At 42.6% G+C, this 13,387-nt stretch overlaps 1 protein-coding gene across 3 annotated transcripts in view; it reads left to right on the top strand.

Annotated features, from left to right (window-relative positions):
* The first annotated feature begins 10,539 nt into the window (after positions 1-10,539).
* The window catches only part of DRGX (dorsal root ganglia homeobox), a 45,396-nt gene continuing 42,548 nt past the window's right edge, over positions 10,540-13,387 (top strand). For 2 of the 3 annotated variants that reach the window (XM_032190778.1, XM_032190775.1), the window contains exons 1-2: positions 12,246-12,510; positions 13,101-13,217. In XM_032190778.1, coding sequence (XP_032046669.1) covers positions 13,184-13,217 — 34 coding nt within the window. In that variant the 5' untranslated portion in view covers positions 12,246-12,510; positions 13,101-13,183. Of the gene's footprint in view, positions 10,808-12,245; positions 12,511-13,100; positions 13,218-13,387 lie in introns of those variants that run through there. The other variant, XM_032190776.1, reaches the window with a different exon arrangement.

Below are 13,387 nucleotides of genomic sequence, written 5' to 3'. Positions count from 1 at the left end.
GATGGCATGCATGAGTCAGTGTGGAGAGAAGGGTTTTCTCCTGCCTAGTTACTGCTGTTAATAAAAGATCGCAGAGGCTGTTGTAAGTGACCAGCAGAGCTTAGATACTGATGTCAGAACAGCTCTGAGAGTAACCTAGAGCAGAACTGCTCTGAGAACAGCAGTTAAGGCAAATGTGCTCAGTCCAGAATAGAACAGGCAGTGAAGCATTCAGGAAGCTCATTTCTGTTGGGGATAAAAGGCTTGATTCCCGCAAGGCAAGGGAAATAAGCTGTGATGATGGGATTTCTGTGTTTCCCTCCAGCAGACTATGGGATGAACTGTGCTGTGCATGTGTGAGCTGTATGGTGTAGGTACAGGGAGTCCACTGGATCTGAAGGTTTCAAATGGGCTGTGTGTGCCTAGCATGACCGAACAAACGTGTTCATGCTTTCTGCAGAGCAACCTCTCATTGCCATTCCCACGCTGACCATATTGTATGTTCAGAATTCCTAGAGAAATGGCCAGAATCTTCCTAGTTAAGATTTGTTTATTGGTTCATTTGTTTTTAAATTATAGTCAGCCTAGTAAAGTGGAATAAAAGTCTGATATCAGGCTGGTGCTACCTGCTGCATTAGCCACTTCTAGCCATTGGATTCAGTGTCACTGGCAAAGGCACCTTGGAAAGAGAAAAGGGTAATAAGCTCGATTTACTGGTTTGTTTTTTTAGGTTGGTCTTTTGCATTACTTCCCTTTAACCACAAAAGTATCTGTGGCATTTCAAGTTTTTCAGAACTACACCTTGGGAGTGGGAAAATACACCTGTAGTGAGAGTCTAGACAAAGGCGTTTCTGAATGGTGACTTCAGCTGATGTAATCTTCGCTCATTTTAGTAGAGACCCTGGGAACTAAGGCCAGCAGTTTTCACTGCAAAATAACAGTGGGAGAACGGCTGTATTTGGAACAGACTGGCTGGGACAGCTTCGGCATTCCGTAACATGACAAATGTTTATAGAACCATAAGCTGCATAGCAGCTGCATCTTTCACTGGCCATCTCAGAGAATTATCCATTTTTTTCCAGGATATCTTAATGGGTTTCTTTGTGTTTTAGATGCCAGGAAAAAAAAAAAAAGGCAAATTTTCCATTGAAACACAGGTAAAATTAATAAGGAAATGATGGCCACACTGAATATTAGTTAACACAGTGCTGCACCACAATAGGTTAAATATGCACAGTCAAGCTAGGAGAGCTCAGTAGTTTTGCACACATTAAATTATTATTTTTTTCTGCGCCACTCAACATAGTCTCATTATGCCCCATTAAACCCTGATAATTAAAACAAAATATATTGGAATTGTTTATCCTGGACTTTGTAAGGAAATGAGGTTCATAATAATGCCAGGGGAAAAAATTTACACTGCACCGGAACTGGTAATTAGAATAACAATTAAGCATAAGTTTTCTGCTGCTTTTTTAAAAAAAATATTTATTTATTTATTTATTTATTTATGAATAAGGATGCATTTTCTTGATATTGGTCAACAGAAATAAATAAGAATTCCAGAAAAGAAATGTAACAAGCAGAACATGGCATGTTTAGGTGGTGTGCCAAAAAGCAACAGCTAGGGGTTTGAAGGGAGTGTAGCTAGTCTTCAGAATGGACTGTCTGAAGCAGGACTGGTGGCACAGATTGTGTTGTTACTTCGCATTCCATCACAGCAGCACCAAGAGACAGCAAGATTGGGAGCAAATTCTCTGATAAACACTGTACCAGTACTGATGAGGAGCATATCTGGCCCTGACAAGCTCACCTTGTAGAGAGCTGAAACAAAACAGAATGACTGCAGGTTTTATATGCAGGGTGATACACCTCAGACAACCAAATTCAGAGAGATGCATAGGAGAGCCCTGCAATGAAGGAGTGAGATCCTTGCAGCATCTCCACTGCCACCAACTCCAGGCCTCACCAAAGCCATGGTGACAGCACACGTAGGGCTGTCTGCGCTGGTTCAGCTGGTGGCTGGAAGCAGGGTCCCCATTTTGCCATTCTGGTCGTGTATCCAGCTCTACAGCTTGAGGTTTGCTGGCTTAGGTCTCTGTCAGGCCATGGGCATCTGTATCCTCTCAGTTGCACAACATCAGTGTGATTCTCCTCTGGTAAATAACACAACTTATGTTCTACTCCCCCAGGCACATGGAAAGCAGGATTTCAGAGGCAGAAAGAGACTATGAGATCCATTTCTGAGATGATGGCTAGGAAGAAAATGCAACCACATGCTAAAGCTGCAGGGTTACACTTGATGCCATGACACAGAGGATGGCCGAGGTTTGGAACTGAAGAGGTCCAGGTGAGTGAGGTGCACACAGTCACGTTCATTACTGTATGGGGTGGGGAGGGCACCAAACCCAGCCCAATCACCTCTGCGATGGGATGCTAAGCAGGATCTGGGTGTATTCTGGGGGCGAGCTAATGGTAAAGAGCAGAAATCTGTAAGAGATCAGATTTCTGTGGTGCACTGTAGATCAAGTGGTTCTACAAGTGGGATTTCTGTGGTGCTCTTGTCATGAGGAATAGAGGAAGGTGCTTCTTGGCACTGAAGCAAGGAAGAGGTATGCTATGCTGGGGGTGTCCTATGGCTGTGATGCAGAAGGGATTGGCCTGGAGGAACTGGTCAGGAATGGTTTCCTTTGTGATTTGTTTTCAGATAACTGAACTGTGCCAGGCCTGAGGAAACTGGAGCACAGGGGTGCTGTAAGCAGCTGCTAAGCCTCTGCTCTGCGGGCCTTTAAAATGATATGAGGCACCCAGTTAGGAGTGTGCTGAGTTGTCTCTGCTTTACCTGGGGAGTTTACTATGGGCCCATTCTCCTTGCAGGAAAAGTGACATTTAGGTGTTTTACTTAAAAGATCTCCAGAAGTAGTACATGGTTCATAGTCCTGGAGCTTGTCTCCTGAAAGGTGAGGAGCAGAGCTGGGTGCCTGGGCTTTCCCACAGGTACTGAACGCTCCAGACCATCTCCAGTCCAGCTCCAGCTGCTTTAAGATCCCATGTGCACCGTCTGCAAATACATACATGCAAATACTTCACATGTGGATTCCTTTTTATACACACCCATGTGTATATTGCACTCCAGTTTGCACGGAGGCAGCCTTCCTCCTGGTTCATGAACCAGGATGGTGCTACTTATCTGTAAGTGAGGTGGGGTGCTCAGGACTAATTTGAGAACATTGCCACTTCCAAGGGAAGCATTTCAATGGCTTTGAAGAAAAATATGTCACACCTAGGACATTCCTCCCCTTCTGGTGTTGAGTGTAGCTCACCTTCAAGAGTAGTTAGCAGGTGTGAAATGACCTGTTGTGAATGAGACAATTGTGCCTTAAAGCAGCTAATTGAATGTTTTCTTTCTTCTTACAGGCTTTATTGCTAGAAGCTATTCAGAGAACAAGAAGGACTGCTAACTTCTTGTCACAAGGATGTGTGCAGTTATAGATTCATGCAGATATTAACTGCCCTAATTCAGAGCTAGATCACAGCCTGTTTTAGTTGTTGAAAACAAAAGCTTTGTGTCTAAGTGGGAAAATGACCTGTTTCTGAGAACTGATTGACCTTTAACTGAAACTGTGATTTGGTGATGCTGTAAATCCAGGCCTCATAACACAAAGCAGTGTTATGGCATAAGTCCCAGTATATTGGTTCAAACCCGCTCACAGAAATCATGCGTGGTTAACTTTGAACTATCAGGTTAGACAGAATCGTCAGGCAGTGTAAAACCAGTGACTATAGCTGCAAGTCAGTATGGGTTCTGTTCCGTGTCTTCCAGGTAGCGTGAAAGGAGTCATTTGTTCCCTCTCAGGTGCAAGACTTTGCATTTCTTGAACTCTGCGTGGTGCTTGTTGCTTCCCATCCCGAGTAACTTTACATTTCCTAAATGTGGTATTTAGTTTTAACACTGGGTTTTGACAGAGTTTCTCTGCTTATTTTCTTACGAAGATTTTGTCTTGTTAAAAACAAACAAAAAAATAAACAAACCCCACTTTTCTTTTAAGATTATGGCAATGCAAAACCATTTCTAAATTCTCAAGACTCTATAGAAATCCACTGTTCCTGAGTGAACCTATTTACATTTACGCATTACCCTGGGAATTTCACACAGGTTGGCTTGGTAATTGCCTAGCTTGTGAAATGAAAGTAGTTGACTTATTTTATTTTCAGTTGGTACTGTACAATTATGCAAAATTTTGCTTTCTGTTTTTCTGGTGGAAAATGGGTCAGCAAATCATAATACATCCATATCACTTCTGAGATGTCCTGAGGTCTCCTAGGATTATTTCTCCCAGAATATAATAATCTCCTGCTTCCAAATATCATTTATAGTTATTATTGTAGTAAGTCTTTCTGACTCACAACAGTACGTTTTGTGAGATGCTGCATTTCCAGCCTTTTTTTTTACACTCTCAGAGTAGAACCCAAGACTGATTTCCAGTTGGTACAACCCTGGCAACAAGCAGCCCCCAAGTGATGTTTTCAAACAGGGTTTAGAGCCTTGGGAGCTCAAAATTGCTGTGCAGGTGGATGGGAGTCAGAGGTTGCACACCGTGTCCATTTCCAGCTGCCCACCAGCTCCCTCCTATGGAGGATGCTGCAACCAGTGATGTTCTACACATGAGGCAGGCCCACAGCCACCAAGTTCCCATCTGGTTCCTCCAAAAGGTTTACAGATGTGTACAGAAGCAGCTCAGAAGCTGTTTCAAAGACAGCAGTCTTTGGTGAGTGGACAGGACAGAGTATGGCGTGGAGTCACACCCCAGGGCACCACTGGCTTTGTGACTCACTGCTCACTGCTTTCCTCCTGGGCGCAGGTACCTGAGGCTGTTCAGGGTCAAGCAGTCAAATCAGCTGCCATAATTTTTGCTTGACAAAAAGCTAAAAGAAGCATTTTACACATTGAAATGTTTCAGAGTTTCATAATAATTTATTTTTATTTCAACAACATTATTTTTACGTTTGTAATTTGAAGTGATTTTAGCGTTTTCTTCGTTGCAAGTGCCTTTTGGACATTTTCAGAAGTTTTATGATTTTTGGAACAAAATGTCAAAAGAGCTTTTTTTTGCGTTTTTTTTTTTCTGTGAACAGTTTCAGTGTTCAAAGATCAACATTAAATCTTCAAAAAAAAGTATTTTGAGCAGGTTTCTTCTAGTTTTGGGCTGAAAAAGAGATGTGTTCTGACATTTGTGATTGCAAATCAAATGTACCTATAACACATAAATGTAAACTTTGAAAATATAATGCAATTTTCTCAGGATAGGCCAAGAAAATAAACCTAAATTTCAATAAATAAATCATCATTTGAACATTGCAAATCCTAAATAAACTCCAGAGAATGCCAGCAGTCAGGTAGTGTAAATAAATTGATTAACAGAAAGACCGTGGCCATTCCACTTCTCTTGTTTCTCAGATGACAGCTCATGCATATATCACTTTCTTCTTGAGCAAGGCCAGCCGTAGGTACAAGAAGTCCATCAGCTGCCCAGAGCTTTGTGCTCCTCAAGGTTACCTTGCCTTTTTCACCACACACTGTCTTCAGATCAGGACATTTTGGAACTTCTGTGTGCTATTTATCTATACATATGACCACAAAGACCACCTCTTTCATTGATAGGTAGTGACCTTGCAAGTACCATGATGTGTGATAACTTGTTCTTGTTTAAAGCTCTGCCTGAAGCCTTTCAGACTTAATTCTTATGTAGACCAAGTCCTACAAAGTGCCTGAAACTGTTAAAGGACCTGGATTTTAGGGTAAGAAACTGAGACAGAGGGCACAGAAGGGCTGGAGGGAGGGCTTTGTGGTCCTGATTTAAGAAAATATGTTGGGAAAGATAAGATTCATTACACTAGAGCTGAAAGATGGCATGGATGGTCTCTCAAGCTGAATTTTTTTGGGAATGCTGTATGACCCTGCCTCTAAATTTTGCGTGGCACTGCATTGCCTAATTCATAAGCTCAAAGAACAAATTATGATTTCCTCCTTTCCTTCATTCATGTAATATTCAGCTTGTTTAAATGTTTCCATCTCATTCTTTGAATCAACAAACCTCTGGATATCAGTGAATACCATTATCAGTATTGCAGCAATGCCTTTCATTAGAAATATTCTAGTGCAGAGCATCCAGATCATTGGAAGTAACTCCAGAGGGATCTGGATGGAGAAAGGCCTAGTCCTAGTTTCCCATGAAATCAACTACTAAGTATTAGAGCAGGAATGAACTTGGCTTGAATTTAAGAATAGTCAGAAGGGTAGGGCTGAAGGACTGAGGAGGTGTTACATATAAACTGTTACCCATCCATCATGAGAAGAAGAAAAAGGGGGAGAGGAATTTCATCGAATAAGCACACGGGTTTACCTTGTTGATATTGAAATGAAGATTTGGGTTTATCCCACTTGGCGAGGAACAAGGCCATGACAGCAGCATAATACCTATCTAAGTATCATAAACATGGTGCTGGACCATCTCCATACTAACCTAGAGATCTAAGGCAAGGTTATTCTGCCAGAAGCCCAATTTTCCTGTCTTGTTCACACAAGGAGTCATGGAGAAGTAAAGAGACCATGTCTCTGGAAAGATGTTTTCAGGGTTTTAGAAATCACAGATAGTTTTCTGACAATAGTTATCATCTTTGAAAAGCAGGTATTTGTTTTATGGGCTTTACATGGATCAGGATATATTTTAGAATATTATATTTCTGTTCCTAAAAGTACTTCCTTTAAACAAAGCAGGAATAAACAATAGTATGAGTGATGTATATATAGGTCAAGGGCCAGTTCTTTCCAAACATCTGAAAAATTCCAGATACACTATCAAGTCCATGGTAAAATAAGGACATGTGTCTTTCAATTTTTAACTCTGACCTCCATAGCTTTCAATCTTCTATTAGTTCTGTGTACCTTTTGGGCAATAGGAAATCACTTTTCTGCCTTTGACCAGGGTAAATAGTATCAATAATCATGTCATCCACATTTACGTAAAATCTGTTGAATTTTAAAAAACATTGGATTCTGGCAAGCCAGAGCAACAGCTTCTAGGAAAAATAAAATAAAATAAAATGAAATGAAATGAAATGAAATAATAAAATAAAATAAAATAAAATAAAATAAAATAAAATAAAATAAAATAAAATAAAATAAAATAAAATAAAATAAAATAAAATACAATTTCTAAAGGCAAGGTCAAACAATTAAGATACTGACTTACACACTCTGAGTCCACTGCTCTCTTCTGCAGTATTTGTCTATTATGGACAACTTGAGGAAATTGTCAGTCTTTCTGTACCTCATTTTCCTACCTTCAAGTATTGCTACTACTTTTTTTTCAGTCTTATAGCTGCTCCCTTGGAAGTCTTTTCTCACAAATCTTGATTAGAAGGCTCGTTTTAGTGGGAAAGAGCACATCTGGGAAGAAGCATCTTCATATGACATGTTTACTAAAAAAAAAAAAAAAAAAAAAAAAAAAACACACAATCCCCTTGAAAAATAGTGTTGTTTTGCCTCAACAACTCCTGGAATAGTTCCAGCCTTTACTGAGTCACTTCAAACAGTAACAAGCACGGGGACCAAGCACAGGTTGGATGAAGGCACAGCCCCACATAGAGAACTGTTGCTATTGAATGGGCCTCCTGGCAGACAAATCATCTGTTCCTCTAAAGATGCCTCAGAGTATTTTATAGTTCTCTGTGGAGTGCGAGGGCAAAACATGCCTTCTGCATGTTTTTATGGTGCTGGCCATGGGGTATAGTTCTAGGCAGCACTGAAAGGTAGTGCACAGTTCTCTCAGACACAGTAATGGCATGGAGGAGGGAGGGATGGGAGGTGTGATAATGTTGGTGTGACCAGCGTTGAATGAGTATAATACTAGTGGAGACATAAACCAAGCAGGTCATGGGATCAGGCCTGGCATACTGAATGACTTCTCAGTGGTATGGAATTGTAGCTAATAACTTTCCCTCCCTTCCGCTTCCTCTGACATGTCCTGAAATTTCCATCTGAGTCCATTGATTGCTCAATCCTGTCCCACGCCTTGATTAGAGACTTTCCACTTCTGGGTTGCATGTTCCCATATCTAAGGATCATGTAGTTTTGGTCCAGACTGAAGCTCTCAAATGAGACAAAATATATCCATCATATGTACTCCCCGTTAGAGGGGAAAAAAAAAAAAAAAAAAAAAAAAAGAAAAAAGGTTACTTTCATTATAAATGGGACCAGGAATGTAAAAGTTCAATTACCAGAATGCATTTGCTTTGTACGTTTTAAACCTGCTGTAGCTAGTATAACCGGCACATGCAGTTCGGTGTAATTGCTGCTTTCCTGCTTGGCCTAATTGATGCTCTGATTTGCAGTCACCTACCTTTACACGAGCCTATGTTTCATTACATTTTACCCTTGCTCCCGAAATCCTAAAATCCCCATGGGGAGAAATAGATTACAGCAACCCAGAGCTTGTGTGTGTGAACTGACAATTCTTTCTCCCCTGTACTTTTCTTCATCTACATGTGAACAATGAAAACACAGTGGGCTGACTAAGGGATGTATTTGTTACACTCAAATGCTCCTTATTTAGGCAGGCATAACTCTTCTTGAACTCAGCAGGAGTTTTACTTAAACTCTGAATGAAAACTGCACTGGGATAAAATCAGCTCAGAGATATTTTAATAACCTAATTGGGATGTTTATGTTACAAAACTGTGTTATTCAGTCTCTAGTCATAACTAGAAAGAAAGTTACTTGCTGAAGAATGTGTTGGTATTTTCCATGGAGAATGATTTAAATAAAACCTTTTGAAATATGGAAATCTGTTTTAGCTTTAAATAAGCATTTCAATCATAATTTTTTAAAGAAAAAAAAAAACACCTAATGTCTCCTGCAGCTTTGATTTCAAACACGTCACATTCTTCATTAAAGCAATCATTGTTAAAACAGAGGGACATAAAGCAACATAGGATTTATTCCTTCATTAAACTGATGATCCGTATATGAAGCCAATTAACATTATGAGTCTGGTGAACATCAAGTGTAAAGAGGTTACAGAAAATTAAAAGCAGTCACCTTGGTCTTTAGATAAAGAAAGAACACTTTTACATTATAAATTATAAGAGTGTCCAAGCGGGACAAATCGGCAAATTTGGTTAATTGGAAAATACATTTTACTGCACATGAATTAGGGTAAAATAACCTTTTAGCTACTAGCTTTTTTTGTGGTCAGGTATTGAGAATCATGGGAAAGGAAGTGTTTGGACATGGAAAGACAAGAGAGCCATTTCATCAAACTTGAGCCATTCAGACTTTCTTGAGTGTTACGAATGATCCCCTCAAAGCTGAGAGCTCCGAAGGAAAACGTCCATTCAGTTCCTGCATATCTCAGCCCAGTGCTAGGTTTTACTGTCACGGGAGGAAATTGAGAACAGATGTGTTTGTGTGAGCAGCACACGAGCAGTTTTACTTTAAGACAGGCACAATCACCAAAACATCCATCCAGAATTATACCGGGCTTCTCCTTGCAGACCTGTTACCTAATACTGACACTGGCAATGACGACGGTGATGATAAGTGCGAAAGCATGGGACAGACTTTAACAACTTTGCAAAGAAAGGCTTTTCTGCCTGAAATACAGTAGCTCACCTCTGTGTTATTTCATGCTTCGGATTGCTTTTAATCCTGCCCTTTGGTAGCTAGGAGCGAGGAACTACCAGAGGAACGCTGCCCACGACTCGAAGCGATTTCTAGTTATTTTCGGGGGTCCCAGCATAGCAGGAAAGCCTCTATAAAGGGGGGCACGGAGACAGGCAGCGGCGGCGCTGACAGCGCTCCTGCCCGCGGAGAAGGGGCTTTCCTCGTGCTACACCCCGGCGGGCCGGGCTGAGCCGTGCCGAACCGTGCCGGGCCGGACAATGCTGGGCCGGACAATGCTGGGCCGGACAATGCCGGACCGTGCCATGCCGTGCAGTGCAGTGCCGGACAATGCCGTGCCGGACAGTGCCGTGCCGAGCCGAGCTGAGCCGTGCCGAGCCGTGCCGGGCGCGGAGCTCTCCCGGGTGCTGAACCGCGCCGCAGCCGCCGCCTCCGGGCTCCGGCCGCCGGCGAACGGCAGAGCCCAGCCTCCGAAGCGGCAACTTTTAATTATCGTCAACCCCGCGCCTCGTGCATTAAAATTAAAGAGGCACCGAGGTGGCGAGAGGTGGGGGATTTCATATTGCTTGGTTATCTCCTTGTTTTGCAGCTGCTGCTCCTTGGGAGAAAGTTGAGCCGACCGGCTCCCGGTCCTCCTGCTTCTATTTAAAAAGCAGCACTTGGAGCACTTCCCCGGGCTCCATTTCCCCCTCGCTGCCTCCCGTAATGCGCTGAACTTGCAGGCTTCAAACTGCGGGAGAAAGTGAGTCTTGGAGCCAAAAGAGCAATGCAGCCCCCTGACTAGAGCAAGGCCTAAGAGTGCCGTAATGAAGTTATTATTATTTTATTAGGGGTGCTTATGATAAAACACTCACTTTCACTCTCTCCACGACGTCAGAGAAAGGAAAAGGCTTGTCTGTCTCTGTGCAAAGGGATCCTGTGGTACTGGCCCTGCATGGATATTAAAGGCTGGGATGCAGAGACTGGCAGGGGAGATCCAGGCGGTACCTCTGGGTTATGTTCTTCTTTTTAAGGTTAATTGACCTAAAGCATGTGCTGCTATTTTAAGGAGTGTGGTCGGATTCAGAACATTGGTCTTGCGTGGTGCTGCTGTAAAAGACGGCTCGATTCGTATCAGACTTTGCAGTTCAGAGACTTGCCTGGATGGTAAGTCAATATTTGTTGTCAAACAGAGATTTCCCTAAAAGCCCTTATGTATGTGTATACATATAAATATATATAAGCATGTATGAATGTAACTTTCTAAACCTATTACTGTTATGCTAAAATTGTAGGTGAATGGGTAAGATAAGATCAGATCTGTTTGGCTCTCTGGATTTGCCTTGTTTTGCTAAAATAATTCTTTACAAGACTGAATCGTAATTTCAGCTTGGCTATACATTAGGGAGATCTGTCTATGCCTAGTGTGACAGGCAGATAGAGCAGGTGATATTTCTAGGCTTATTAGTGTTTATTTAATGAGATCATATATACTGAATAACTTTCCAAAGACATCGTCTCTTTAAAATCTCTACTTCTGCACCTGTATCGTCTGTATCCATCTCCTTTGCTCTGGTATGAACGTGCTACATCTTTAAACTCCCATCAGATCTAAGAGAGCCTGTGTAGATTTGCTCGCCCTTCCTGCACAGAACATTACAATGTTTATAAAATATTAAATTTGTGTAGTCTGCCGGAGAAGCAATTGTTCCAAAATAAAATCAGCAGTCTAGACGAAACATAGACACCAGAACTTATCAACAGTTGTCTGACTTACATCTTCTGATGCATCTTGAGTGGGTCATAATACCAACTTTATTTTCAGTGGTGCATAAATTAATTACACGCATTTAATAACCAAAATATCATTATATTCCCCCTTTAATATCATAAAGGCTTTACGCCAGGGAAGCACTTAATGTGCAGGGGGCCATAACAGGCTATTATCCTTGTGTAATGCTATTACAGAACCAATTATGCGCCATTATACTTGCTTTTTTTGCAGTTTATGTGATTTGATCCAATCCCGCGTCCCTGACTTGAAAATTTCATCTGGGTACTTTAAAGTCTAATTTTCACCCGGGCTGAGGCAAGGGCCATCTCTCTCCGCTGAGCCTATGTCTCGGATGCATTTTAAAAGTAATTGCAAAGGGTCCCGCCGCATATCATTTGCAGACGGGAAGCGAGCATAAATCCAGAGACCCCTCGCTGTGAACAAAATCAAACTTTGCTGCCGTACGATCGCTTGGAAAGGCAAGGCGTGTGCAGAGCGGCCCCCCAAAACCCATCCAGCGGCAATTAGCCGCCGCTTTGTCAGCGCCGGGGTCCAGGCAGGGCTGGCACAGCTCGGCACGGCTCGGCACGGAGCAGCACAGCACGGCACTGCACGGAGCGCTGCATCCCCTTCCCCAGCCCCACAGCCCCGGGGCACCCCGGATTTGGGGGGGCGCCGGGGGCCGCCGAGCCCCGGAGCGCGAACACTCGGAAAAGAATGGGATTTTGTTGCTACTCCTCGCATTCCTGGTGTTTGCTGAGAAATGACGTTTTTTTTTTCTTTTCATCTTTTTTTTTTTTTTTTTTTTTTTTTCTCCTCTACACACCACGTGGGCCATTTGTAGGGCCCAATAGACCTATCCAAGTTACTCACTGTAGACAGCGCTGGAAATAATCAGATTAAGGCCAATTATGCGTGAGATTATAAAGGCAAGTGCTGAGAGGCAGAGCATGCTGTAGACAGATATAAAGACATCTGGCCACTTCCAGAACTCCACAGAGCCCTTCTGTCTCTGCAGCCAACAACTCACAGCGCCTTATTCCAGTGCAAAATACCCCCAAATTTTACTGGTGATTTTTACTTCTGTTCGGTTTAGGTATGGATTACTATTTTTATTTACCTTCTGGATTTTCTTATATGACTGCATAGAAATTTGAATAGTTTTTGTTGTTGCTGAAGACATTGGTTTCCAACCCGAACGCAGCTCCCAGTGTGTTGGATGCTTTTAAAAGAAGACAGCTTTTAGGTTTTATTACTGTTTCTTTTAGGCAAAATAGTTTAGATTTTTTAAAAGCAATTCATTCTTAGCTGTAAGCTTTTTATTATTATTATTTTATGTAATTATTTGCTCTGAAAGGAAATACTAGATAGATAGATAGATAGATAAATAGATAGATGTGTAGATAGAAGAATGGGAGATAGATGATCAGCTGTCTGGAGGGGAAAAGAAAAAAGGAAAAAGAAAAGAGGAAAAGAAAAAATAAAAAGAAGCAACAAACTTTTACTGGTTCTGGTCACTCTGCACCTACCATGGAGTTTTCTGCCTTTGGCTTTTGCAGCACGCTGCACGCAACGTTAGGCACGACTTTCTCTGCCTCCTTTGGGACAGACTCTGGGCTCATCAGGGAGTTTCTTGGGCTGCTTTCTGCTGGCTCCTCACCTGTTCTTTTCTCTCCCTGTCACCAGGTCTGCAGGAGACCCCTCGGTGCTGTCTGGCAGGGAAGCCCCTCGCAGCGCTGGGCAGCGGGCGGCAGCCTGGCCGTGGGGCCATGTTCTACTTCCACTGCCCCCCGCAGCTGGAGGGTGAGTGTGGCGGGGGGATGGGGGTCCAAATCGCGGGGGTGCAGGGGCTGGGGGCGAGGGATGCTCAGCACTGGCCTGGCACGGGCATCTGCCTGCTGAGAGGAGAGCGGAGCTGTACAGAGGCGCCTCATCTTTTTCCAAGGGCAAACACAACCCTATTCCCCCCCTGC

The sequence above is a fragment of the Aythya fuligula genome, chromosome 7, assembly GCF_009819795.1.
Source record: "Aythya fuligula isolate bAytFul2 chromosome 7, bAytFul2.pri, whole genome shotgun sequence".
Lineage (NCBI taxonomy): Eukaryota > Metazoa > Chordata > Aves > Anseriformes > Anatidae > Aythya > Aythya fuligula.
This window is presented reverse-complemented; position numbering and strand designations above follow the sequence as displayed.